A 24,084-nucleotide genomic window follows, 5' to 3' on the forward strand; every position below is an offset into this window, starting at 1 on the left:
AACAGCGTGACATAAACTGAAGGCCCTATGGAGCCTACAGGCTAGCCACTCTCTCTCCATAATAGCAATATAAGTTCTGTCTGTTTTATCAAACTACATATTCTCAACCTCTACTGCACTATACACCAATTCTTTAATTGTAATTGTTCTCTGCATTAAAGCCCCTCGTGGAGAAGAATATTCTTATATGCAATGACAGCCTAATGGATCTTACACCATTCAATAAGTAATCCGTAAGTAAATACCAGACTTACTACAACAAAAGTAAGCAATTAAAAGAAAAGCCTTCAACAAAGGATATAAAGGTACAGAGAAGAAATAAATAAAATGTGTGTCTATAAATATTTAGTTTTTTTATTTTTACATAGAGAAAGAGCAATACCATTAAGAATGTTTACAGAAAATCCTACTATTTAAATGGCACAATCTGTTCTCTTTATTTATACAAAAAAAAATAAACAGCTTCCACTGAGAAGAGCTGGTAAGGGAAAAACGAAAACAGATACCCAGTTACCAACGTTACTGTTACATCCAGAAATTGAGTGCTTGACCTACTTTTGCAGTTTAATCACATTTTCGACTTGTTAATTTATCTTTGAACAAGATGGAACAGAAGAAAAGCTGAACATGGAGTGTCATTAGAGTGTGTTATATTTTCACAAAATTCTCAAAAGTGAGTCCTTGAGAAACAATTCTAATTCAGGATTCCCTTACTCAACATGTGATATTATAAAAGCACTTTACTGTAGTCTCCACTCCATTTCCGAGAAACAGACGGAGTCAAAATTTCAGTATTTTATGTTCAATAGCCAACGTAAAAATCATTATTAAAATCAACTGAGTTTGGGAGAGTTGAAGGTAGTCAGAGCAAGGAAAATGAAACAAAACAGAAGGCCATATTGTGACTGTGCATGGTTTGCATTTTGCTATGCAAGTTCCCCCAAATCCTGTGCATAATTCTCGGATTGAATAGACCTCGGAGTGTCTCAGTGCAACTGCAGACAGTAACCCTTTCTTTTCACAAGTCGTGGGTAGTTGGCATGTAGAAAAACTGTCTGAGAATCTTAGTAGGAATGCATGACTGTCAAAACGAGCAAGCCTGCATATTTCACATTGAAGTATGGAGGCTCCCCTGAAAAGGGTAAAACAGCATGCATATCAAAAAGCATTCAAGGTATTGATTTATTTAGTCTAGGTTTCATCCATGTTTTACATTCGTGTCTAATCAATAATAGGATAGATCAGGAAAATTAACAAGCAATGAATTAATGAATGCTTTCGCTAACTGCCAAGCAGTCCAAACTCTTCTGAGTTGATTTCTGTACATACTCCGTCAGGGAAGTCACAATGAACACAGATTTAGTATTACATACTCAAGCATGATATCTTAGCTTCCTTTAGTCGTAAGTCACCTGATCACCACTATGCCCAGCTACTTTGGACATACATTTCTTGAATGTTTACACATTGCACAGGGTTGTAGAATATGGTCGACGGTACATTTATAATTACTGTCGTTTAAACATAACACCCATCAGTTACAAACTTTGGTGCATACTTATTATTATAAAGCAAGATATAAGAGAGTGCCAGTCTGTGAATATATGGGCACTACTAGTCCATCTGTGGCGACATATACCCTTCAACTGCCAATTGCAGTAATTATTTCATACACGGAACAATAATGTTTTTAGAAAACAAAGCACTGTAGACAAGACTCTTGCTTTTTGGGTAGAACCCAGATTAGATGGTACAAATCATTTATGCAAGGGGCATTAAAGGAACCCTTATTGGGAAGATAAATATATTAAAGTGGCACTGTCACCTCCGCCCCTCCGAAAAATTAGTATTTCATAAAGATAGAAGCTTTATAAACTATTCATATTGACCGTCTTGGAATTCCACTGAAATTCCAATCAGGTCAGGAGACATACTGAGACAAACATAGGGACTACTTCTCCTGAGCCTGACACTTCTAGACCCCGGGCGGCGCTACCGCAGTCACCAGTGACGGCTGCAGGGAATTGGCTTTATCTATGGAGGATCCTGCCGTCTCCCAACATCCCCCTGTTTTAAAATTGTATATATTTTTATTTATTTATTTCAGAACTAAATTTTTCCCTCCCGACCCAGGCCCAGAGCATGCACATGCTCTCTGAGCCAGTGAAACAATCCAATCAAATACTTCTCTATGAAAGAGAATGAAATGAAATTTGATTGGTCTATGGTTGATGCAGAGTGGCACCAAACAGGGTGTGGAAATGAAGAGAGGAGGACATTGCCTGGCGCTGGAATCGAGGCAAGTGTTAATCTAATTTTGTTTTTTAACAACTAAATAGGTGGGTGGACAAGTTAAATAGTGCCCAATAAGGCATAATAAAGATAAAACTAGGGTGTCAAGAAAAGGATTTTAGTTTTAACCTATGTGGGGACTGCCAACCTTAGCCCTATTTGGTCAGAAACACCATCTGCTAAGAATATGCCCAATATGAAGGTTTTTAACTGTACCAGAGCTCTTGCACATGACATTCGGATACACAAATGCACACCAGCTGATAATTTACTGCACATTTTTTGATCAGCTAAGCCGTGTTCCTGACCACAGAGGACCTAAAGATGGCTGCCCCCACTGAGCAAGGGTAAACCACGAGCAATTTACTCAGGCGTTTGCATTACAAACCAATACACACAGAGGCTATGATACGTGCAATCTTTTATTTTTAGTAATTAAATACTATGCACGTTTTCCTTTACTATGATCTTACAAAAACTAAAGAAAACATTTATACAAGATATATAAATATGAAAGTTTTAGTCATCTCATGCACTTTTTTTTTTTTTTTTACAAACTCCAAGACAAAACTACTAATCTGACAGTAAAAATACATCGCTATTTACTATATGTTCCAGTCTGAGCCAGCCATATAAATGTAGCACACGGAGGCAAATGGATACTCTAATATACGAACCATCACTGTACTCAAGTCACTGTTAAAATCACACATTTCCTGTTTTCTTATCAAATTGACTTCTAGACATTCCCATAGAATAGATTTATTTATTTATTATTGCCATTTATATAGATGGCAATGCAGTCCCCTTGAGATTTGAACTACGTCCCTCACCATATTAATGCCAGCCTTAAACAAAAAGTTGAAGAATCATAGGTACGGTTTACTACTTTACCATTTTGAAGCCCCCTTTTATATATAATAGCATTATACACTCCATTAACTAATTTTGCTTATCATTAAAAACAAGTTTTCCTCCAAAATTGTAAAAATTCACTCGACAACTTGACACAACCTCTATTCTAATTAAATGGACAGCCTCCATATATTTAGGGCGTAAACATCACATTACGCAAATTATTCTTGCAGCATTATGATCGATCTAAAAATGGCACAAAATTATATACACGTGCAGGGAAGGACAAAAAACATACAGGAACAATGAGCCCAAACTATTTTATAAGCCAGGATATGGCTCTTACCTAGAAATCAATATACGGTACTCCCAAAATCCAAGCCACTAGCAGGTCATATTTTATGTCCAGATATCACTCTAGAGTAGATTTTTCAATACTTGCTTCATTTCACTATTAGCTTTTGTTAATACTGAAGACTATACTAGGACTACACTTATGTTTTAATACACCCAGGCCTAATGTCTAAGCAAGGCTTAGAGCCAAACACACATAGTAAAAGGAATTATAGATACTTCTCAACACATAAATAACAATTTAAATTAAAGTTTGCTTTAATTGCACTGTCATCGTTGAAAGCACCATAAGGGGTGAGATAAGGAGTTTCTCAAGAGTTTAATATATTTGTTTCTGTAGAATGTAGGAGTTTAATGATTTAACAGTGTGCGTTAATATTAAACCGCTCTCTGTCTGCCAAGTCCTATTATTTCAAGCAAATTTTAAATGGAAGCATTTGGGTCCAACAGTTCTATGAGCATTTGTCTATTCCAAACCATCTCTCTGATTGCATAAACGTTATGGATGTTTGGTAAAAAAGAGAGATGTTCCGGATGACTGTGCAAAACTATGTAAATCTTTTCCTGTGAGTAAAGCAGCATTTGCAAACTTATTTAATGGTCTATCATTTGGTCCACAGCTTGTACATTTACGGTCCATTAAACCATCTGCAGGGAAACCAGTTTCATAGTTTACCATACAAAGGCTCTCTAGTAAGAAGTCTTACCTAACCTGCCGCCATGTGATCCCAACATGAAACGACCATTCCGGACACCATAACAACTACATTGGAATGAACTTAAGGTGCAGAGTGGTCATGGGCACCAGTTTACATGATGGAGTTAAACAGTTTGTTAATGTACCTTTTTCACTCCATTTTGCGAATGTGGAAGTGAAGTGAAGGGGCAGGGCAATCAGGGATTTAAGAATTTGGGGTTAAACCATTCGTTAGTGAGTTAACCCCTTCAGGAAAGCTGGAACCTCCTTGCACCATTACAACTTTTTTCTGATGAGGTTATGGTGCCCAGTGTGTTCCCTTAACCAATATATAAGTGCTTTTATGATTGCTTGTTGGATTAAACGCATTAATGCATTCACTAAACAGTGAGCTTTCATGAGAGGACAGAAGGAATGGCAACACGCAGGCCATAACACAGCTGGAAAATTCTCCTGGTCAGCGGGATCTTTTAAATTCTCAGTGTAAAAACAAACCAAAAAAAAGCCTCCACATGTAACCGTATTTAAATAATAAATAAATCTGCCCTTATCCAAAAATAAAGAAATGTAAAAAAAAATGCATGCCACATTGTCCATTACAATACTTAAAGCAGCATTCCATAAACCAATCGCCTCCCAACCAAAAAAGAAATGAGACCTAGTCCAAATTATTATACTGTAATAAATATATTTTTTTTTAAACCAGGGAACGGGAAGTTTGCATTAAAACCAGTTTGGTTGCAATTGAAAGAGCACACAGACGTTCCCATTTTGTATGGTATTCACGCAGATCAGCATCTTGGCTTGTACCAGCGTTTATGCTCACAAAACTGCTCTGTCACTTGAAAATGTCTATACAAAAACAGTTTGAAAACCATATTCCCAAACAAACTGATTTTTAGCAAGGCCACTTGATTCAATTATCTTTGTTTTATTATTATTAGAGTGGAAATGACCATCTTAGAAATTCATTTTTCAACCTTTAAAGACAAATAGATGCTTGTGAATAGTGATACAAAAAAAAGTTAAACAAAAAAAAGTCACGTGATGCTGGAAGCCAATCAGAACATTTATTTTCCTCAGTTTTGCAGATTAGCTTTCCGCATTACAATTTATATGGGATATGGCATGAATTTGGAGAATGATCACAAATGATCTCAAATGTATTCAACTACAAAACTCTGCTTAACAGTTGTAACGATTGCACAGGCTGTTCGATTTCTTTTTTGTGTTGAATTTCTGAAGGCAGAGCTACCAACGTATCATTGAAATAATTACACACTCAGTCATACCTTATAGCTCAGTTCTTAACAGTTTTTTTGTTGTTGTCATAAATGAGTTGCGTGGCATTGTATGCCATATTAAATATACTTAATGCCATATACATTTGAGGTTGATTGTTAAAGACAGCATGCTGGTATAGATAGCAAAGAGACATAAGACAAGTGGTTTAACAAACCCCTTTCGAGTGAGGCAAAAGCTTGACTTATATCTAGGAAAGAAATATCCTAGTTCGTTAAAGCATTTCTGTCACTTCTGAGTATCTCAAAGATATATCGGTATGAAATATTCAAAACAACTTTGCTGGAAATTCATTGAAATTCCAATGTAACTCAAAAGTAGGAACTACTTTGTCTTATGGGAAAGCCTGTGGTTGACACAGGAAGTGTATAGGAACTCTGTGAAAATCATATGCAGGGAGGCGTGACTAGGGCTATATAAACAAAGTGAACCAACTCCTAAATGGCAGAGACTTGAGCAACGAGACTGTAAGGGCATGATCTATACACCAAAAGTGCTTCATTACGCTAAAAATTGTTTTAGTGACTACAGTGTCCCTTTAAAATAAATAAATGCCAGGTCCACATTAAAAGCTCTTGAATTTACTAGATCTAGAGTGACTGCTGTCTGTGGAGGGCATTTAAACAGGGTTTTAAGATCTGTCCTTAGTATTTTAAACTGTGAATAATCGTTATGAACTCGAAACCGCCATCCTCTGTAAAAATAAGAGCATTCTTTGTCTTGGATTTAATCCCTTGCAATAATCCATTTTTAAATAGATTCATCCTCTCTGTTTGATGAAAAATACTTGGCAGCTTGCAATAACCTTCTCGGTCACAATATTACTGTATTCTTTTAGCCACATATTCCTCCAGTACAACTAACAAAAGTAAATGTGCCGATTTACAGTCTAACGTTACTATACTCTAGTATGTGTCGCTACATGTTAAATATATAGTTTTGAATTTTTTTCCACCTATATATATTTTTTTGTTATTCTTTCTGAAATGGAAATCCCAATAATAAGTTTCCAAGCAATGTAAAGTCACAGCTGTATGTCTAATTAGACATAGTAAGGTTAGTACAAAGTCTCTAACAACTAGATACCGTTTAAGCAGTTAAAGAGTTACTAGCCTTCCCTCTGTCCCCTCCAAACAAAAATTAATATCTACTTCATCCAAAAACAAAAACGACTCTTTCCTGTCCTAGTATTTAAAAAAAAAAATTGTATATATTGGGCATACTTTTCAAAAATTACATTTTGTTTTCTTTTACCATTTACACTAAGGAGCAGAAAGTTATTGTCGGATCAGAATTTAAAACCCCCTAAGAGAGAATACCAAACTTTGTTTTCTTCAACCAGACTCCGCATTGGAGATATTAACATAATAGTTTGCTCATTTTGAGATTCTGGAAATGTTCTTACAGATCTTAGAGGGACACTATAGTCACCAGAACAATTACAGCTTAAAAGTAGTTGTTCTGGTGAGTATAATAGGTCCCTTCAGGCATTTTCATGTAAACATTGCCTTTTCAGAGAAAAGGCAGTGTTTACATTGCCCCTAGGAAAACCTCCAAGTGGCCACTCCTTAGATGGCCACTGGAGGTGCTTCCTTGCTCAGAGGCTGCACAGTAAGCAGCCTTGCCGTTCAGCGTCTCCACGCTCTGCATGGGGACGCTGAATTTTCCTCATAGAGATGCATTGATACAATGCATCTCTATGAGGAGGTGCTGACTGGCCAAAACGGTGTTTGGCCCCTCCCCATGCCGATTTTAGCCAATCCAATGCTTTCCCCATGGGAAAGCATTGGATTGGCAAAAATTCTGCAATTTTTTAATGTCACCAAGGGGGCGGGGCCCGCGCAACTGTGGAGACCTGAGAATAAGGGGGCTGTGGGGAGGCAAGCCACCTAAATGGTGGGTTTTCACTATAGGGACAGGAATACATGTTTGTGTTCCTGACCCTATAGTGATCCTTTAGTGTTTGCTTCTACAAACCTAAATCTAAAGCTTAGTGGCTCTTTCAATGTAATAAATATATAACATGACACTTTTGCCTACAAATTAGGAAAACAAATAAAATGATATAAATCTATACACCAAACCGGATGACTATAGCAGTACTAAACAAAGATCAGAAAACTTGTACAATTTCAAAGGAACTACAATATTTATTATTTGGTGTTTGGGGTGGGATGGTATAGAATGCCGCTTTAGAATATAATTAAAAGTAATCGAAAGTGATGATGTGCGTTTGTGGAGGTGTAGTCAAAGAACTAATTGTTGGTTACATACCACCAACTCATGGAAACGACATACAAGAACTCCTATGGTAAAGACACGCAGCACTGGTAAACAAATGCAGACTGGACCAGAGATGCAGAACAGAGATGCACCCGGCTCACACAATATTTGATCTTACATTCACCCAGTTAATTATGTGCATTTTCTCAATTACGACAGGCACTGTAATTAGCAGCAACAGCATTTGGTGATACATACTCTATACCCCATTTTTCTTTACTAAAAGCAACTCTTTATGTATTCTTGACATGCGTAGTTATGATATACATACATATTTCATTTAAACACTAACAAGTTTATATAGATTTCTATATATAATTTTTTTTTTCTTAAAAACAAAAATAAAACTTTTTTTAAATTTTGTTTGTAGTGCTTCTACACCCAACATACAAAGTCAGCAACCCTTGTGCAAAACAATACATAGTTATGGGTAGATTTGGTATGTTTAATTGTCCTCTGTTACAAACAGGGGTACTGTATTCTAACTTACGTGTGGTTTAAAATAGCTTTGTTTTTAAAATCGGCCACACATATTGTTTTCTCTTTTGCAAGGAGATGCTTCATAACAATGCAAACTACGTCTAACATTAAAATAATCCTGTCTTAACATTCACCAATATATTTTAATTACCTGACACACACACAAAAAAAAATATATACTCTTGACTTACAGTATAAACAGTTTTTCCTAGTAGAATGGACCCCTATAGAGATGCACCAGTATTTATAAAATAGTTTTGGAGACGGGAGAAATGTCATCAAAAAGGCAATCGGTACCGTCAAGCAAAATCTTGAATTACCATTCCCCCCCCCCCCCCCCCCCCCAAGCTTCTTCCACATTAGAACAATTGCAGAAGCAAAATAAAGATATTACTCCCATTTTTTTTTTTTTAAAGTGTGTGAGTGTATATAATTATATATATATAGATATATTTGTTTTACTGGTGCAATCATTACGTTGACCCATTAATATAGTATTTTTTGTTTCATGTTATATAAATTCCTTGGCTTTAAACTGTTAGTTGTATTACACACTATCATTTTACCTTTATTCACCTGTCCTACGGATAACTCTTACCATTAGAGCCTTGCAAATTGTAAATGCATTTCCTATACATTCACAGTAATGAAAGCCCTGTGTACAAGCCTGGCAGAGCTTTTCCTTTTAAAATTGGATAGATAAAAATCTCTTTAGATAATGTCTTTTTCTAGGTGTAGAATCTGTATCTATACATCTATACAAGTAGAAATATAGATATATAGAATTTGCTTTGATAGTGCAATTCAAGCCTTACCTAAGGTATTTAAGTGTTGTACTTTGTGCTGATCAAAAACATACTTCTATAGTCTTGAAATCTATTGAAGCAGCTCTAAAGGAGGCTGGTACACTTAAGAGTATTTTGTGTTGTAGTTTAGATACTGGATACCAGGCCCTTAAAGTTTAGTTTTTCTATTGTTACTCTGCTAAAAATCAAAAGCAAGGGGGAAAAAAAAGAAAAGAAAAATAAAAGAAATAAAGAAAAAAAGGACTCTTGAAAAGACTACAGATTTTGTCTCCAAATTCTTTTTGAAAAATTAAAAATTTGCGAGGCTTTTTTCTCTTTAATGACAGATGTCTATTCGGGACACTCCTGCTCTTCACTGCTGTCCACACGCACATCCATCTTCTTTTCTTTATGGCTGTTATAAATTTTTCTCATCTCTTCTTCATACTTGATAAAATTGTCTCCAAACCTCGTCCACACTTTGTAAGGGACTGTGATAGTGTTACGGTATGGTGGTCTGACCTCGCTAACTCTCAAGAATATGCCATATCGGTTGGAGCCTACATCAAAGTAAAATCTCTTATTATCCACACGAAAAGATGTCCCTTCTGGAAGTTCAGGAGGTTCATCTCCCCCACCTCGTCGTTCTTCAATGTCTCCTTCACCATAGTCTTCAATAAGCTGAACCAATGCATCTCTGAATTCAATCATACCTTGGGCCGGCAGAACTATAGTCTGTTCCTGGCCTAGGCTCTGCCCAAAATATCCAATCATCCCAGGTCCACGTGTCATGGTTTGTCTAATTCTTAAAAAGCGTCCTCGCTGATTCTCTTTAAGGTCCAGATAATATTTTCTGTTGTCACGCTCAATGTATTCTGTTTTTAGAACACTATGAGTTGTGGGCTCTTCTGATCCCACAGATCCTGAAGGGGAAGATGGATGAGGTCGTCTTCTTGCATCATGCTCTTTTTCACTCCCATGTTCTGTTCTTTGAGCATGGCTGCTTCGTAGACCTAGGTGAGCATAGTGCTCAATAAAATCTCCTAAACAGTCCTTTAATTCCGCAGCCACAGACAGAGATAAAGTAAGCTTACTTTTCCGGACATTATCTTGCCTCCCTCTTCCAATCCAGACTTCAGCAATCTTCAAGAAACGGCCTCTAGCACTCTGTTTGACATCCAAGTAAAACCTCTTCTTTTGAATGTCAACTCTTTTGGATGCAAGCTCTTGTATCTCTAAGTTCTGCGATGAAGGGTAACTATATTGTTGAGGATAAATATTCCTGTTTATACCTGCACCTTCTCTTTGCCCTCTTCCTCTTTCCATATTTAGTTTCTCTTGTCACCTAAAAATGGATTGAAAGAAACGCATGTGAAATTTATGAAGTTTAAAGACTTAAACATTAATCCCTTCAAAAACAATGGCATTTTTTATATTTCTGGACAAAAGCAAAAAATAAACAGCATATTATCATTTGTATTACTTAAACTGTCATGTCCCTCTCTGATTGCACATGAAACCTGTCTTCTGTAAATGACGTATTCAAATTTCAGGTTCTAATCTTCTAGTAAGGTACCTATGTGTCACCATTTCTGTGTCTGTGAATGGCAATTTGAGACATATATATATAACATGAATAAAAAAATGTGTGATTGTAAAGGTGTAAATGTGTGATATGCCAGAGCGTGACTGCAGAGATGCATCAGTGGCATGTGACTAGGTTAATGTGTGGAGTGATCACGAGTGTGAATGCAGGAGTATATTTGTGTGTACTCCACTGGCCATTTCAGTAGCGCATTCCACCATGTAGCCAGTCCACTCCTTCTCCTTTCTTATATCACTAACCAACTCCTTCCTTCTCACGTCACTATTGCTCATTTCACTAACTCCCCACCATCTCTAATGTCACTAGCCTACTCGCTCTCCCTCCTTCCCTCACTCAAAGCACTTACATCCCCACTTCTCTACTCTGTAAGCTTATGCAGACCTTTCTTATTCAGTTACTGGAGTCTAAAGACAAGAAAGCCCATGACCTTTCCAAGCCAATCACACTTATCCACCTCTGACATCTATCACCACTAAGATTATTTAACGAGGGATACTCAGGCAACAAGAAAAAGGAAAATACAAGAAACACACACAATAAAACCACATTTTAAAAACATCTATACAGCATAATTGTTTTACGCTATTAGTTATTGCACATATGTATTACACCAGTCTATTTGATAATGTAGGTCTAATAATCGACAAGAGCAAAACTTACTAAACAATTTATCCTGAACATAAAAAAGTAACACTAAAGAGTCCCTCTACCACTCCACCCCCGGTAGTATGGACGTCAAGGATTAAAAAAACAAACCTTTATTTAACCCGATTTTAGTGCCAATTTCCCTCGTCACTGGGTTGGACTCTTCCTCCGACCTCTACTGATGGTTGGGGCAAATGCGAATGTGCGGACAGCGATGACCCCATTAGACCCTCCCCATAGGAAAGCAATGAATCAATGCTTTCTTAGGTGGTGCTTGAAGACACTGGACATCTTCATACAGAGCGTGTATGGGGTCGTTTCATGGAGTTAAAATCTGTGAAAGGCCAGGAAACTTTCAGAGGCAGTCCTAATAGCATGGCTAAGGGGACAGGGACACTACACCCAAAACACTTCAATGAGATGAAGTGGTCTGGGTGCCTATAGTGTCCCTTTAAATGGAATTACACACAGAAAAACATTTTTTTTTAAAACCAAGTTAACTTAACGAAAACATATTAGTCACTTTAACAGCGAGTCAGCAAAGAAAACAATTGTGCAGTCATCAAAATTTAGATTGCTTCCTAATTATTAATGATGACTTAGTTAGTTTCATCTCAGATTTACCCTGCGAGTCCATCGCAGATTTCCAGCCAATCCCCAGTCAAAGAAAAACACACTCCCAAACATTTCATCACAGCTATACCCCAGTTCATACAGGGCTAACATTTATAAGAATATTTCAACTTTTTAGCTGTATGTCCACTGGCTAGAACATTTATGCTTCAGTAGCTCTTCTAATCAAACATAACCTCTTGCATGGCTAGTTATTCAAGCTTAGGTTGTATATTCTGTAAACATCCAACGGATGAAGTGGAAGAGAGCCTCTTAGGCATTACACAAGTTATAACCCTCTCCTGTGGACACTACCACCCTCCTCACAGGCGCACTCAATGGTGCGTCATTGGTATGCTGCCCCACTCCACAAGGTCCACCCCCTGGAACATGCCATAAAGAGTGTGGATAAGTCTCATACTGCTGCGAGTTTCAACATAACACAATTCTAATTTATAAAGCTTCAGGCATAGTTGACCCATGTACTGGTTTGCCCAATACCTCTTTAGAACTACATGCCTATATTTACAAACATTTTGTTAATCTACTATTGTAAAATTTAAAAACTGGATATAACACCTAGAAACTATAAAATAATTATATCCTCTTGGAAATTAGTTAATTTGTACTGTTCTTATATAATAACCACAGTCCACTTTTCTACTCTTCCTTCATGATGATCTTCAATTCTCCTTATTAATTTTGCAGCCACCTCTGCACTTGTTTCAATTCCATAAATTCCTGCTTTAAAGCATGTCAACTATAAAATATATTACCGTATATACTTGAGTATAAGTCGAGTTTTTCAGCACATTTTTTGTGCTGAAAAACCCTTTAACTCGACTTATACTCGAGTCAATGTCTGTATTATGGCAATTTACATTGCCATAATACAGACATGGGGCTGTGTAGGAGGGGGCTGGCAGGAAGCTCTTACTTACCTCTCCTGCAGCTCCCTTCTCCTCCGTGCCGGTCCGGTCAGCTCCCAGTGTAAGTCTCGCGAGAGCCACGGGGTCATAGCGCGGCCGCGAGACTTACACTGGGACTTGCAGAGGGAGCTGACCGGACCGGCCCGGAGGAGAAGGGAGCTGACAGGAGCTGCAGGAGAGGTAATTAAAAGCTCTCTGCCAGTCCCCTCCACTGAACTGCCAATGCCACTGGACCACCAGGGAGTGAGAGCCCCCCTCCCTGCCATGTATCAAGCAGGGAGGGGGAACGAAAAAAATATATAAATAATAATAAAATAAAAAATAATAATTTAACAAAAAAATGTATTAAAAAAATATAATTCAAAAAAATAATAATAAAAATGCCCACCCCCCCACCAAGGCTCTGCAACACATACACACACACACTGCACTCATACACACACACTGCATTCATCATATACACACACTGTAAATAAATATCCAATTAATATAATTTTTTTAGGATCTAATTTTATTTAGAAATTTACCAGTAGCTGCTGCATTTCCCACCCTAGTCTTATACTCGAGTCAATAAGTTTCCCCAGTTTTGGGGGGTAAAATTAGGGGCCTCTGCTTATATTCGGGTCGGCTTATACTCGAGTATATACGGTAATTTATTTTATTATTAAATTGTTATATTTTATTTTTAATTTATCATATATTTTTATTTTAACTTTTGTTTATTAATAAAAAATGTTTAATATATTTATTTTATTTCATATATTATTGTAGCATATAGGTAACCCTATAGATTGGTAAAGGCATAGCATGCTACATTTTGAGTGCATTCAGAAGTTATAAACAGCAACAGTTGACAAAAGAAAAAAATACTGGCTACAGTTTGGTAAAACGGTTAAGCAATAAGAAACTATCAGCTGGGCAATGCACATTTTTTGATAAGTAGTATAAAACGCTGAAACATTCTGCTTCTAGTGGGGGGGTATAAGTCTCCAGTGAGAGCATCTATATAAGAGCATTTGGTGAAAACGCATATAACAAAAGACTATCGTATAGAAAACAACAAACACAATATCAGCGAGACTAGGGGTACGAGTGGCCAAAAGTAGGTCATCTCCAGTGGGCTGATAGGTAAAACAGTGGCAACTGGTGTTGTGAGGAATGTCATAGGTGTTTCTCAGGTGCCAGCCGAGTTCGGCTCCACTGCTGCGGGTAAAAGGATATATTACACACACCCCACACCTTGGCCGAGGGTTGGGGGTTCGTGCCAGGAGTAGGTTTCAGCAAAGTCTATGGCGTAGGCAGTCCCAGTGCTTTGAAGAACTTCCCAGCGTCTGACTGTTGCAGTAATTGGATTATCTTCCCATCATGGAGCACCGTTAGTTTGTGGCCAGGGCCCCAACGGTATGCCACTTTGTGTTCCCTCAAGTGCTGAGTGACAGGCGGAGAGATTGTCGCCAGACCATGGTGGACCTAGTCAGGTCGTTAAAGAAGAAGAGGTCGGCACCTTCAAAGTGGTGAGTTGGTGATTCGCAGACAGCTGCCTCTAAAAGCTGCTTACTCCGTAGCGTTTGGAAGCAGAGCAGCAAGTCTCCAGAAACCCCTTCCGGGGCTTTAGCTGATTTGGGAATCGAAAGTAATTCTCCATCGAGATTGCTTTAGCCTTAGATGGCAGCTTGCAGCTCAGCAGGCGTCGGATGTAATGAAGGACTTTGGTTTCTTTAATGTCCTCAGGGACACGCCGAATCCTGAGGTTGTCGCTTGAAGTCTTCAAGCGCTGCAATTCTACCTTCCATGAGGAGGTTTGCTTGCTTGACCTTGTCCATCTCGGACTGCTGATTATCTTGCCTGCCTTGCACAATTTCACCAGAGTTCTCCAGTGTCTGCAGTCTAGCTGTTATGACCCCCAAGTCCTCCCGGACCAATGCGATGTTAGCAGCAAATAGGGCTTTCATCTCCTTCAGCAGATTTTGAATGTCAGCCTTGCTTGCAGGCGTTTGTTCCAGGCTGAAGTTCGTTCTTGCCCGCCGACCCACAGGTAATTGCTGAGGTTCAGGATTTGCCTTTGGTGTACTCTGAATGATAAGGAATGAGAGATCTTCTATCTCGCTCTTCTCCGATGCAATGTCTGAGTCCTCCCTCGCAACATTCCTCACAACACCAGTTGCCACTGTTTTACCTATCAGCCCACTGGAGATTACCTACTTTTGGCCACTTTTTTTTTTTTTAGTAGGCCACGGTTGTGGAGTCCCTCTGAGCAAAGTGCTCATATCTTGTGAAGTGGAGGCTATATCGCTTCTCCTGAGTTAGCCTTTTTTCCCCATAATGCCTGGACGTCTTTTGGGGGAATATCAGGCGATTTTACCAGGTACATGCCTTTGTAAATCAATGCTTTCACAGGAGCTCTTTGCATGTGCATCTGCTACGGTCGGTGGCTAGCTCTTCCCCTTTTAATATTTTTTTAATTTTCAATTTTTATATATTCCATTGCTGTAGGATGTTTTTCCTCTCTTTCCATACAAGAATGAGATTTTTTGCACATATATCTTTTAACCATCGTTCTAAAGTGTTGATATTCTCTCCGATATGTATTCACTATTACTTTTATTATTTTTTATGTGTGTATTATTGTATTTTATTATATTTGTCAGTAACGGATATTTAAATCATGGTTAGTTGGAGGCCTTCTGAGGAGCCCCCGAGGAAGTCCTCGTACGGACAAAACGCATAGGGCGTGAGACTCACTAGTGTTTGGACCTTTACGGTTTATAATTTATTTAATCAGCTTTCCCTGTATCCAGTTTGGTTCTTTGGCAACAGACCCAGTGGATTGTGATGTACTTTTAATCCAGCTCCTTTTGTGAGTGTGACTTTAATAAAATAGTTTATACTGCTTGTTACTCCTACACTATATGGATATCTCTCCTTTTCCCCCCACATGTTATGATCTAGAAGAAAGAAGGTTTCCCTGACATAGCGGTCATACATTTTTGATGTGCCTACTATTAATCCTAGTTTGTGAGTGCAATATATTCACATTCCATTGTCTTTGATATAGTGCAGTAATATGCTATTGGCGTTCTTTTTATATTTTCTGTAAATTGTATATATATTAAAGCAGGCCTGTCACCTTTAGGGATCCTTGCATTTTTGCAAGGACCCCTGAAGAAGACATCTCCACATGGGTTTGCCGTGGTGCAGTAGAAGGTACATATACTTATCTGAAGCTGCCCCCAGCAGGCCCACAACCTTCTTCCTTCGGCATTTTCTGCGACGCTGCACGCATCATGTGCTCTTACAAGGCGACCGAATTCGGATCTGAATGCCGAATCCAGCTCATTATATTGACGAAAGCATACAGTCTAAGACTTTTGCATCTATTTTCTGGTCACTCAATATTGTTGAATACCTCCGTAATTAAAACATTTGTGTAGGTTATTAAATATTTTGTTTATTAGATATCATAAAAATATTTTATTAAACTTGCTATATTAACCATTTGCCTGATGTCTGTATGCCAGTGAGCAAACATTGCATATTTCTGTAGGTTATCCTGCAACAACGGGTGAATTTAATTTCTAAAATGGTCTTCTGCTGAATTTGTTAATCCCGGTGAAAATCAGTCTTCATAAATGTGCAAAGCCCATATCTTATAATGGATTTAAATCTGGCAATCAGGCACTGGATGGTAGCAAATGAGGTATGTGGAAACACCCCCAAAAACTAGGAGATAAAACGACTTATTTCATAAGCCCCCACTGTGCAGATGATTACGAGATAGTCTCTTGATGATGAGAAGCTGCAAGCAGGCCAACTAAACAATGCATCAATGAAACTTTGGAGGCAACTTCTATTTTTTATTTATTTTTTGCATTATTTTTCAATCCAGTATCTTTATAATGCTTAATGTAAATAAATAAAAATTGGAGGACATTTTTACCAAATACGTTTTCTAACTTAGATATTATATGACGCAATCTGTCTTCATAAAAACATGGCAATTCCTTCTCATGACATTTTTGTTCCTAATGAAATCCTGAAAAATGCTTCAAATAATTTCACAACCGGTCAGCAAGGCAAAACCACAATCTGTACGTTCGCATGTGGATTAATAGGCATTTGTGATTTGGATGAAGGCCTCTGCCGAATGGAAACTAAGCCAACACTGGAATAACTGTGATATAAATACATAATAATAATAATAATTATAATAAAAAAAATAGAGGGCGGAGCTAACTGCCGAAACGAGTCGCATCTTCTGAGAGCTCCGAGAATTAACGGAGAAATAGGCACAAAAAACTACGATTTTACCCCCCAAAAGGCAAACAAAACTGCCCCATTATAGCAGACTGAACATCAATGGGCAGGAAAAACCAAAACAAGAACTGCCCCGGCAGGGCACCGGCATAGGGGACGTATGGCGGCGAGCACATGGCGCCTTGGAACCCACCATGGACGCCTACCTCGACGACTTTGGACGACTCCGATGAGCGACTCTCAGAGCACAAAGTCACACACTTACCCGCAACGCAAGAGGCAGTGCAACCAAGAGCGCAGCTGGACACGGCCCGGTTAAAAAACGTTAAATGAGAGAGCTGCTGGCGGAGCTCCGCCGGAATATCCAAGCGGATGTAGCCGACATGAGGAAAGACATACGAGGTCTAACAAACCGCATGGGAATCGTAGAACAAGACTCCCTCAACCACTCGAGGACCGTAGCCACGCTCCAGCAGGAGGTGAAAACACTGCAACAGCAGCACCTGAGAGTGGAACAGAAAATGGCGGTACTGGAAGACTCATGCAGGGCCCAAAATATAAAGATCCATGGCATAGCGGAGTTGGTCTTGGACTCGGAACTCCCTCACCTCCTGAGGCGCCTTGTAGGCAAAATATTCCAGCCGAAACAAGCTAAAGGGGTAGGTCTGGATGGCATATTCAGAATCCCCAAACCGCCAACGGCTCCTTCAGCGGCACCCAGGGACGTCATTGTTAAATTCCAAAAGCGGCAGGACAAAGAAGTGGTTATGATCGCCACCAGGGGAAACACACCATACCCCTTCGAGGACATGGCCCTCTCATTATACGCAGACTTATCCAGAGGAACTATGGCCTGGTGCTCAACCATGAGACCTTTCACCACCCTACTCCGCACCCATAACATAAAATATCACTGGTGCTCACCACACAGGCTACAGGTGTCCCAGGGAGAAAACTCATGCCTCATAGCGGACCTGCAGGAGGCAAAGACACAACTCGTTACTTTGGGCCTTCCACCAGACGCTCTGCAGCAACCAAACATCCCCCCAGACCACATATCTGGAACCCAGCCAACTCTGAGACTTTCGCCCCAAGGGGTTCACGGACAGTGGCCCCGACCTGAGTGCCCTTGGCGGGCCGACCGAGCCCCACCAACCACTCACAAATCTGCCCCACTGTTGTAGGAGATGTGTAAATAAGGTTTAAATATAAGGTTATGTTTTTGCCTACACTATTAATCTATACCCCAGCCGCGGACACCCCACAATATTTTGTACCTCCTCACCCTGCTCAGTTGTTCACCTTAAGTTACGTTACAACCAGATTAAGCACAAGCCCTAGTGGGCGAGCCAGGCAGTTACCAGAAAGCACCTTATGTGACCCAGCACCTGCACGGTCTCCCTGGTAAAATTCAACCTTACTTGACCCATCAAAATTCATATCACAAATGCCGATATGCCCATTGTCAACCAATGACTATCATCTTATGTTATATTAATCAATATTACTCTGGCTTGTATCTTACATGAAACAAGAGGGCATGAATGTTTATGTTAGAGTATTGCTGTCAGGATGCTACAGGCATATTTAATCTTAACTAAGTGGTCATCGTTCAGACATACCTATATAACTAATTTTACCTTTAAAAAAATGTGCAAGTTCTCAGAGCCACTGCTCAACCTGACTATGTTTCCATATTATTCTATGCTATTGTGGCGCATGACTATGTTTTGTACTCACCTGCACAACAAAAATAAAGAATTTAAAAAAATAAATTAAAAAAAGAATAATAAATATATTTGTGTTCGGGGCCATTTCAGTATAGTATGAAATAGCTAGTGAGTATACTTATCACAATAATAAAAAAAGTCGGTAGAGGTGTGCCGAAACCGATGTATGTGGTAGGCCTGTAAATAAGTGGGCCTACCTTGAATAGTATTGAATAGAGGGAGAGGAGGGTGGGCCAAAAGTATGTCTTGACCAGTAGGTAAGTTAGGTGGGAGGAGGAGTCCCTTTTAAAAGGGACATAGCCCCTCCCACAACTTCAGGCCCCACCTTCCAATTTGTGTTCGGGGCCATTTCAGTATAGTATATATATATATATATATATATATATATATATATATATATATATATATATATTATATACACATATATACAGATAAAACAAAAAATGGCATACAATATAAAAATATATATATAGGGATAAGTGATATATTTGCTTTAGGAGGTATTACATACTTCATGTTCAGCGTTTCAGCACAGCCATTCTGGTCTGTACGTGTTACGCAATGTTAAAGTGGCACTGTTATCCCCTACCTGAAAAATCTGTAGTTTATAAAAGATGGAATCTTTATGAAATACTCATTGTAACTGTTGAAATTTCACGGAAATTCCAACCCAGTCAAGAAATATACAGAGACAAAGTAGGGACTACTTTGTCTGTCTGTATTTCTCCTCCACCTGACACAAAGCAGAGTCTATGGGTCAAGACCTGCAGCCGTCATCGTTGATGGCTGCAGGGAATTGGCTGGGTCTATGGAGGATCTCACGGTCTCGGCCATAGACCTCAATGCTGTACTCTCGCATACAGCAGTGACATTGGCTCCTGTCGCTGAAGCGCGATTAAAATGGTAGCGCCTGCAAGGAACAGGTTTAGGTAAGTAGTTTTCCCTTACCCTCCACCCCCCGGACCACCAGCGGCAATGTCATATGCGGGGGGACCTTGCAACCCCCGACGGTGACAGTGCTGCTTGAACAACCTTGTCTTTCTGATTAATTTGTCTTCATCGGGTTATGATCTTTCTTTGCAAAATTTACAGGATTAATCACAAAAGTAAGAATTTGAGGCCATGGTATGCATTCTGAAAGGATAGCGGATTATAGCTTAGCCGTTTCTGCCTTGAATTTGACATTCACTTTGAATTCTCACTTTGGTAAATACACCTGTCCGAAAGCTAAATAGACAAGTAGGCACTGTGACTGCTTCATCTCACTGTGAAACTCTGCACATGCAGACTCCAGGCCCCACGACCACTTCAAATCGTGGTGTTTGGAGTAACCGTTAAAATCTATTTTTTAAATCCTTATCAACAAACATTAATTTTAGCTTCTGTCTATGATAGCATCTTTGCAGTTAGAATACCCTGGTGTGTCAACCTGGACAGAAAAATATTTTCGGAATAAAGGAACACTTTACTGTTAGGAATAGAAAACAGTAATCCTAACACCAAAGTGTTCCTCTGCCCTCACCAGCAAATAAAGGGCAAAAAGAAATGTAAACACTCACCATATTCCAGCGGCAAGGTCCTCCGGTGCTAGTTTCAACTCCCAAGGGGAACCTAGTGCACATGCACGGCGAATGCCAGGATTTAATGCTACACTATTAGTCTATACGGGGGATTTGAGGACGCTGGGCATCCACATGCAAAGCACGAGGACGCCCCGGAATCGTTTCATGGAGTCAAACTCCATGAAACAGCACAACACGCCTCTAGCGGCTGTCTGATAGACAGCCACAAATGGCAGTCTTAACCCTGCAATATAAACATTCCTGAATAAGGAAGCCTCGGTGCCACTGACTAGCTTCAGTAGTTCCAATGGATTGAGAAAAATATGTAAGTTTCTCAAGCTATTTTGTGAAAAGAGAGCAGCATCAGCAGAGTGTTAAGCCCATCAGCGACTCCCATGTCCAAGACTTCATCATTCAATTCTTGGAGAAAAGCGGAAGGAGAGGGGCAGAACTGGAACTGAATTCAACACTTTGGGGTTAAATTGTTCATTAACAGTTAAACCCCTAAAGATATGCCAGCACCAAGCATCTTCTGGCACCATAACAACACCATTCTGATGAAGTTGTCATGGTGCCTCAGGTTCCCCTTTAACCTTTGCCACACTTTTATTGTCATATGATTGTGTGATTGTTCTAGCAGACAGTGCACTTCAATATTATGTAATCTGTCCTGGAGCTCTCTAAGATAGATAAAATTGACAATGCAAATTCCACATTAACCCCTAAGGAGGGAGCAGAGAGGCATGGAGTGCCCTGGATTTTGTCAAACTGTTCCCAGAGCTGTATTCCTGGCACTATAGCTTCTTCTGCCTCCCACAGTAAATAAACGCTAAAAGCCCTTTATTTACTTACCTGACCCAGCGCCAATGTCCCTCGGCGCAGGGTCCCGGCTCAGCATCCTCTGACGTCCCTCAACGAGCAAACGCTAGTGCACATGTGCAGCCAGTGCCTTGCACACATTAGGCCTCCCCATAGGGGAGCGTGAGGATGTGCAGCGTTAGTTACTGGACCAAGATTTCAATAAGATCCTGGAAGCACCTCTCGTGGGTGCCAGGTAGACAGCAATTGTGGGCAGACTTAGTGCTACAATGTAAACATTGCAGTTTCTCTGGAACTGTGATGTTTTACATTGCAGCAGTAAGTGCAATAGGCACACTAGACCCAGATCACTTCAATATATTGTCCCTTTAACCCCTTAAGGACCAAACTTCTGGAATAAAAGGGAATCATGACTTGTCACACATGTCATGTGTCCTTAAGGGGTTAAGAAGGCAACAGGATCAATCAATCAATATATAACGGCTTGAATTGTTTGCATTAATAGCATCCCTTCAAAGTCATTATAAAGAACTTTTGTATTTAAATCAGATTAAATATTAAAAGGACGCTATAATCACCAGAATAACTACAGCTTAATGTAGTTGTTCTGGTGAGTATAGTCAGTCCCTGCAGGCATTTTTATGTAATCATTGATTCAATGCATCTCTTTAAGGAGATGGCAATTGGCAAGCAATGCATTTGGCTCTGCCCCCCGCCCCGCCTCCTTGGCTGAGAAAATCAGAATTGACAATCTCAGCCAATCCAATTCTATTTTCCTATGAGCCAAGGAGACGGATTGGGGGACGTGCCAGTGTGGACAGATCTGCACAACGCTGGAAAAAAGGTATGTTTTTACCCTATTTCCTAGTCATTCATTTGCCAGAACTGGTACAATAATGTTTCCAATTTTGAAAATGATGGAGGGCTATGATAACTAAAACTACAAAGCTGCAATTTTAGCTTAAATAGTGCAACCTGCTCTGCAATTTACTATTTATCAGAGGAAATCTTTAGTCTATATAGTGTAAATGATCACAACAGGCACCTAGACCACTTTATCTCAATAAAGTGACCAGGTGCAGCAGTACACACACCTCTAGTGGCGGTCTTCCTTCCTCAGACAAACGTCATCAAATGTTAATCAGTGGATTCAATGCTTCCCCATGAGGGGTATTTGGATGGATGAGCAAGGCTCTTGCTGCACATGCGCTTTATATCCCCAATGTGGTGGAATCTCGGTAAAAATAAATTTAGTAGGCCGAGATTACCACGTGGCATGTGTACGTGCATATGCTGACGTATCGATCAGTTGGTTGCACGAGGCAAGATACGATCAGTAGTGTACGGAGCATGTGCAAGAATACAGGATGTAGTATTCCCCCTCCTCCATTGTGCTGGACAAGCCATGCGGTCAAACAGGAAGTTAATTCTTATTTGTATTGATTGGTTAAGAGAATGTGCGGGTGGAGCTTAATATGGGAGGAGTTATATGCCTATATAAGGAGCCTGCACTATTGTCCGGGGCTCAGAACTTGCTGTATTTTGGTGACGCTAGTCCCTCTGAGTCCCGATCGGTGATCCAATAAAGAATCTCTTCCTTCCTGAAGAAACCTGTGTCCATCTCTCTGTGCTTGGCTTCCGTCAGTTTCTCCGGTATCACCAATGCTTCTCTATGAGAAGTACTGGATTGGACGAGAAGGCAAAGGTGAGAAAGCCTATGGGGAGGCATCCCAGAGGTGAAGATGGCACCAGCAAGGAGTGTGTCTTGTAAAACCCTCAATTTCCACCTTAATTCATTTTTTAAAATGTCATCTTCATTTCACTCCACCCAAGTCTAAATCAGTGAGTAACTGTAGTTTTTATATACCTAACACTATAGTTTTCCTTTCACGTTGGGCAATTTTATATTATTCAGTCCATATAGTAAGTCCTTCGTGCATATCCTTACTTAGCAAGTGGCTAATAAAAAGAAAGAAACGAAAAAAAAACAACAACATTTAAATATTAAACATGTATAATGGAAAAGGGCAAGTATTTGAAAGCATGTACTGCCACAAGCAATAAACCATCATTTGAGCCCTTGGATGCAATGTGTATGGGTTACTGTAATGATACATGCACTCTCTCCGTTTGTGCTGAAGCAATGCAGTCTGTTTTACTGTTCACCTGGGCTGACCCTTGTCTGATCTAAACCACCATTCTTACCCATCAACGCAGCTTTCTGATGTATTTTGTTTTATTAAATGTACTATCAGCACCATATGCCGAAGGAATGGTCTTGTGTTTATGTAGAATAGAATACTGCAGAGGTGAAGAGTACGGTAGACAGACGACTCAATCTGTAAATGAATCCAGCGCGCACACAGTGCATTCAGGAGGGGGGGAGGGGAAGGACAGTTCATCTCTGAACACGGAAAAATACAGCGATATTTTTACATCAAAAGGGAAACTAGGGTGTCAAAGGGAAGACGTTTAAAATATACACTATTAACCCTTAAAACAATGGAAAGGGCCGGCCAATTTCTGGGATGATTTTTTTTTTTTTTTTTTTTTTTTACAGAGGATGTTCATAAAAACGCATTAGCGAGGCATGGTATAGGTCTCTGGCTTGGATTAAATAAGGACACAGAGCTAATTTGACTACTGGTTGCTAGGGAGATGTGTGATTAATGGCTACATGCTATTTTTACAATGGTATTATAATTACTAATATTAACCGCTCACTAACGTGCGTAACGTCAGCTATTTTATTTATATATTTTCTAATATAAACAGCAAACTGAGATGGTTTGTGGCAAACAGAAATATATTGCCAATTCCCAGCACATTCATTTTTACTATAATTACAACACCGGTTACTCTACAACAATCAAAAACAT

The 24,084-nt window shown here is 39.4% G+C and overlaps 1 protein-coding gene across 1 annotated transcript in view; it reads right to left on the reverse strand.

The window, feature by feature from the left end:
- PURG (purine rich element binding protein G) overlaps positions 1-24,084 on the reverse strand; it is a 40,666-nt gene that overhangs the window by 12,098 nt on the left and 4,484 nt on the right. Inside the window, exon 2 of the mRNA XM_063455833.1 lies at positions 9,079-10,393. Within this exon, the coding sequence (XP_063311903.1) occupies positions 9,400-10,374 (975 nt within the window). The 5' untranslated portion in view covers positions 10,375-10,393 and the 3' untranslated portion in view covers positions 9,079-9,399. The remainder of the gene's footprint in view (positions 1-9,078; positions 10,394-24,084) is intronic.

Source organism: Pelobates fuscus, chromosome 5 (genome assembly GCF_036172605.1).
Source record: "Pelobates fuscus isolate aPelFus1 chromosome 5, aPelFus1.pri, whole genome shotgun sequence".
Classification (NCBI taxonomy): Eukaryota; Metazoa; Chordata; class Amphibia; order Anura; family Pelobatidae; genus Pelobates; species Pelobates fuscus.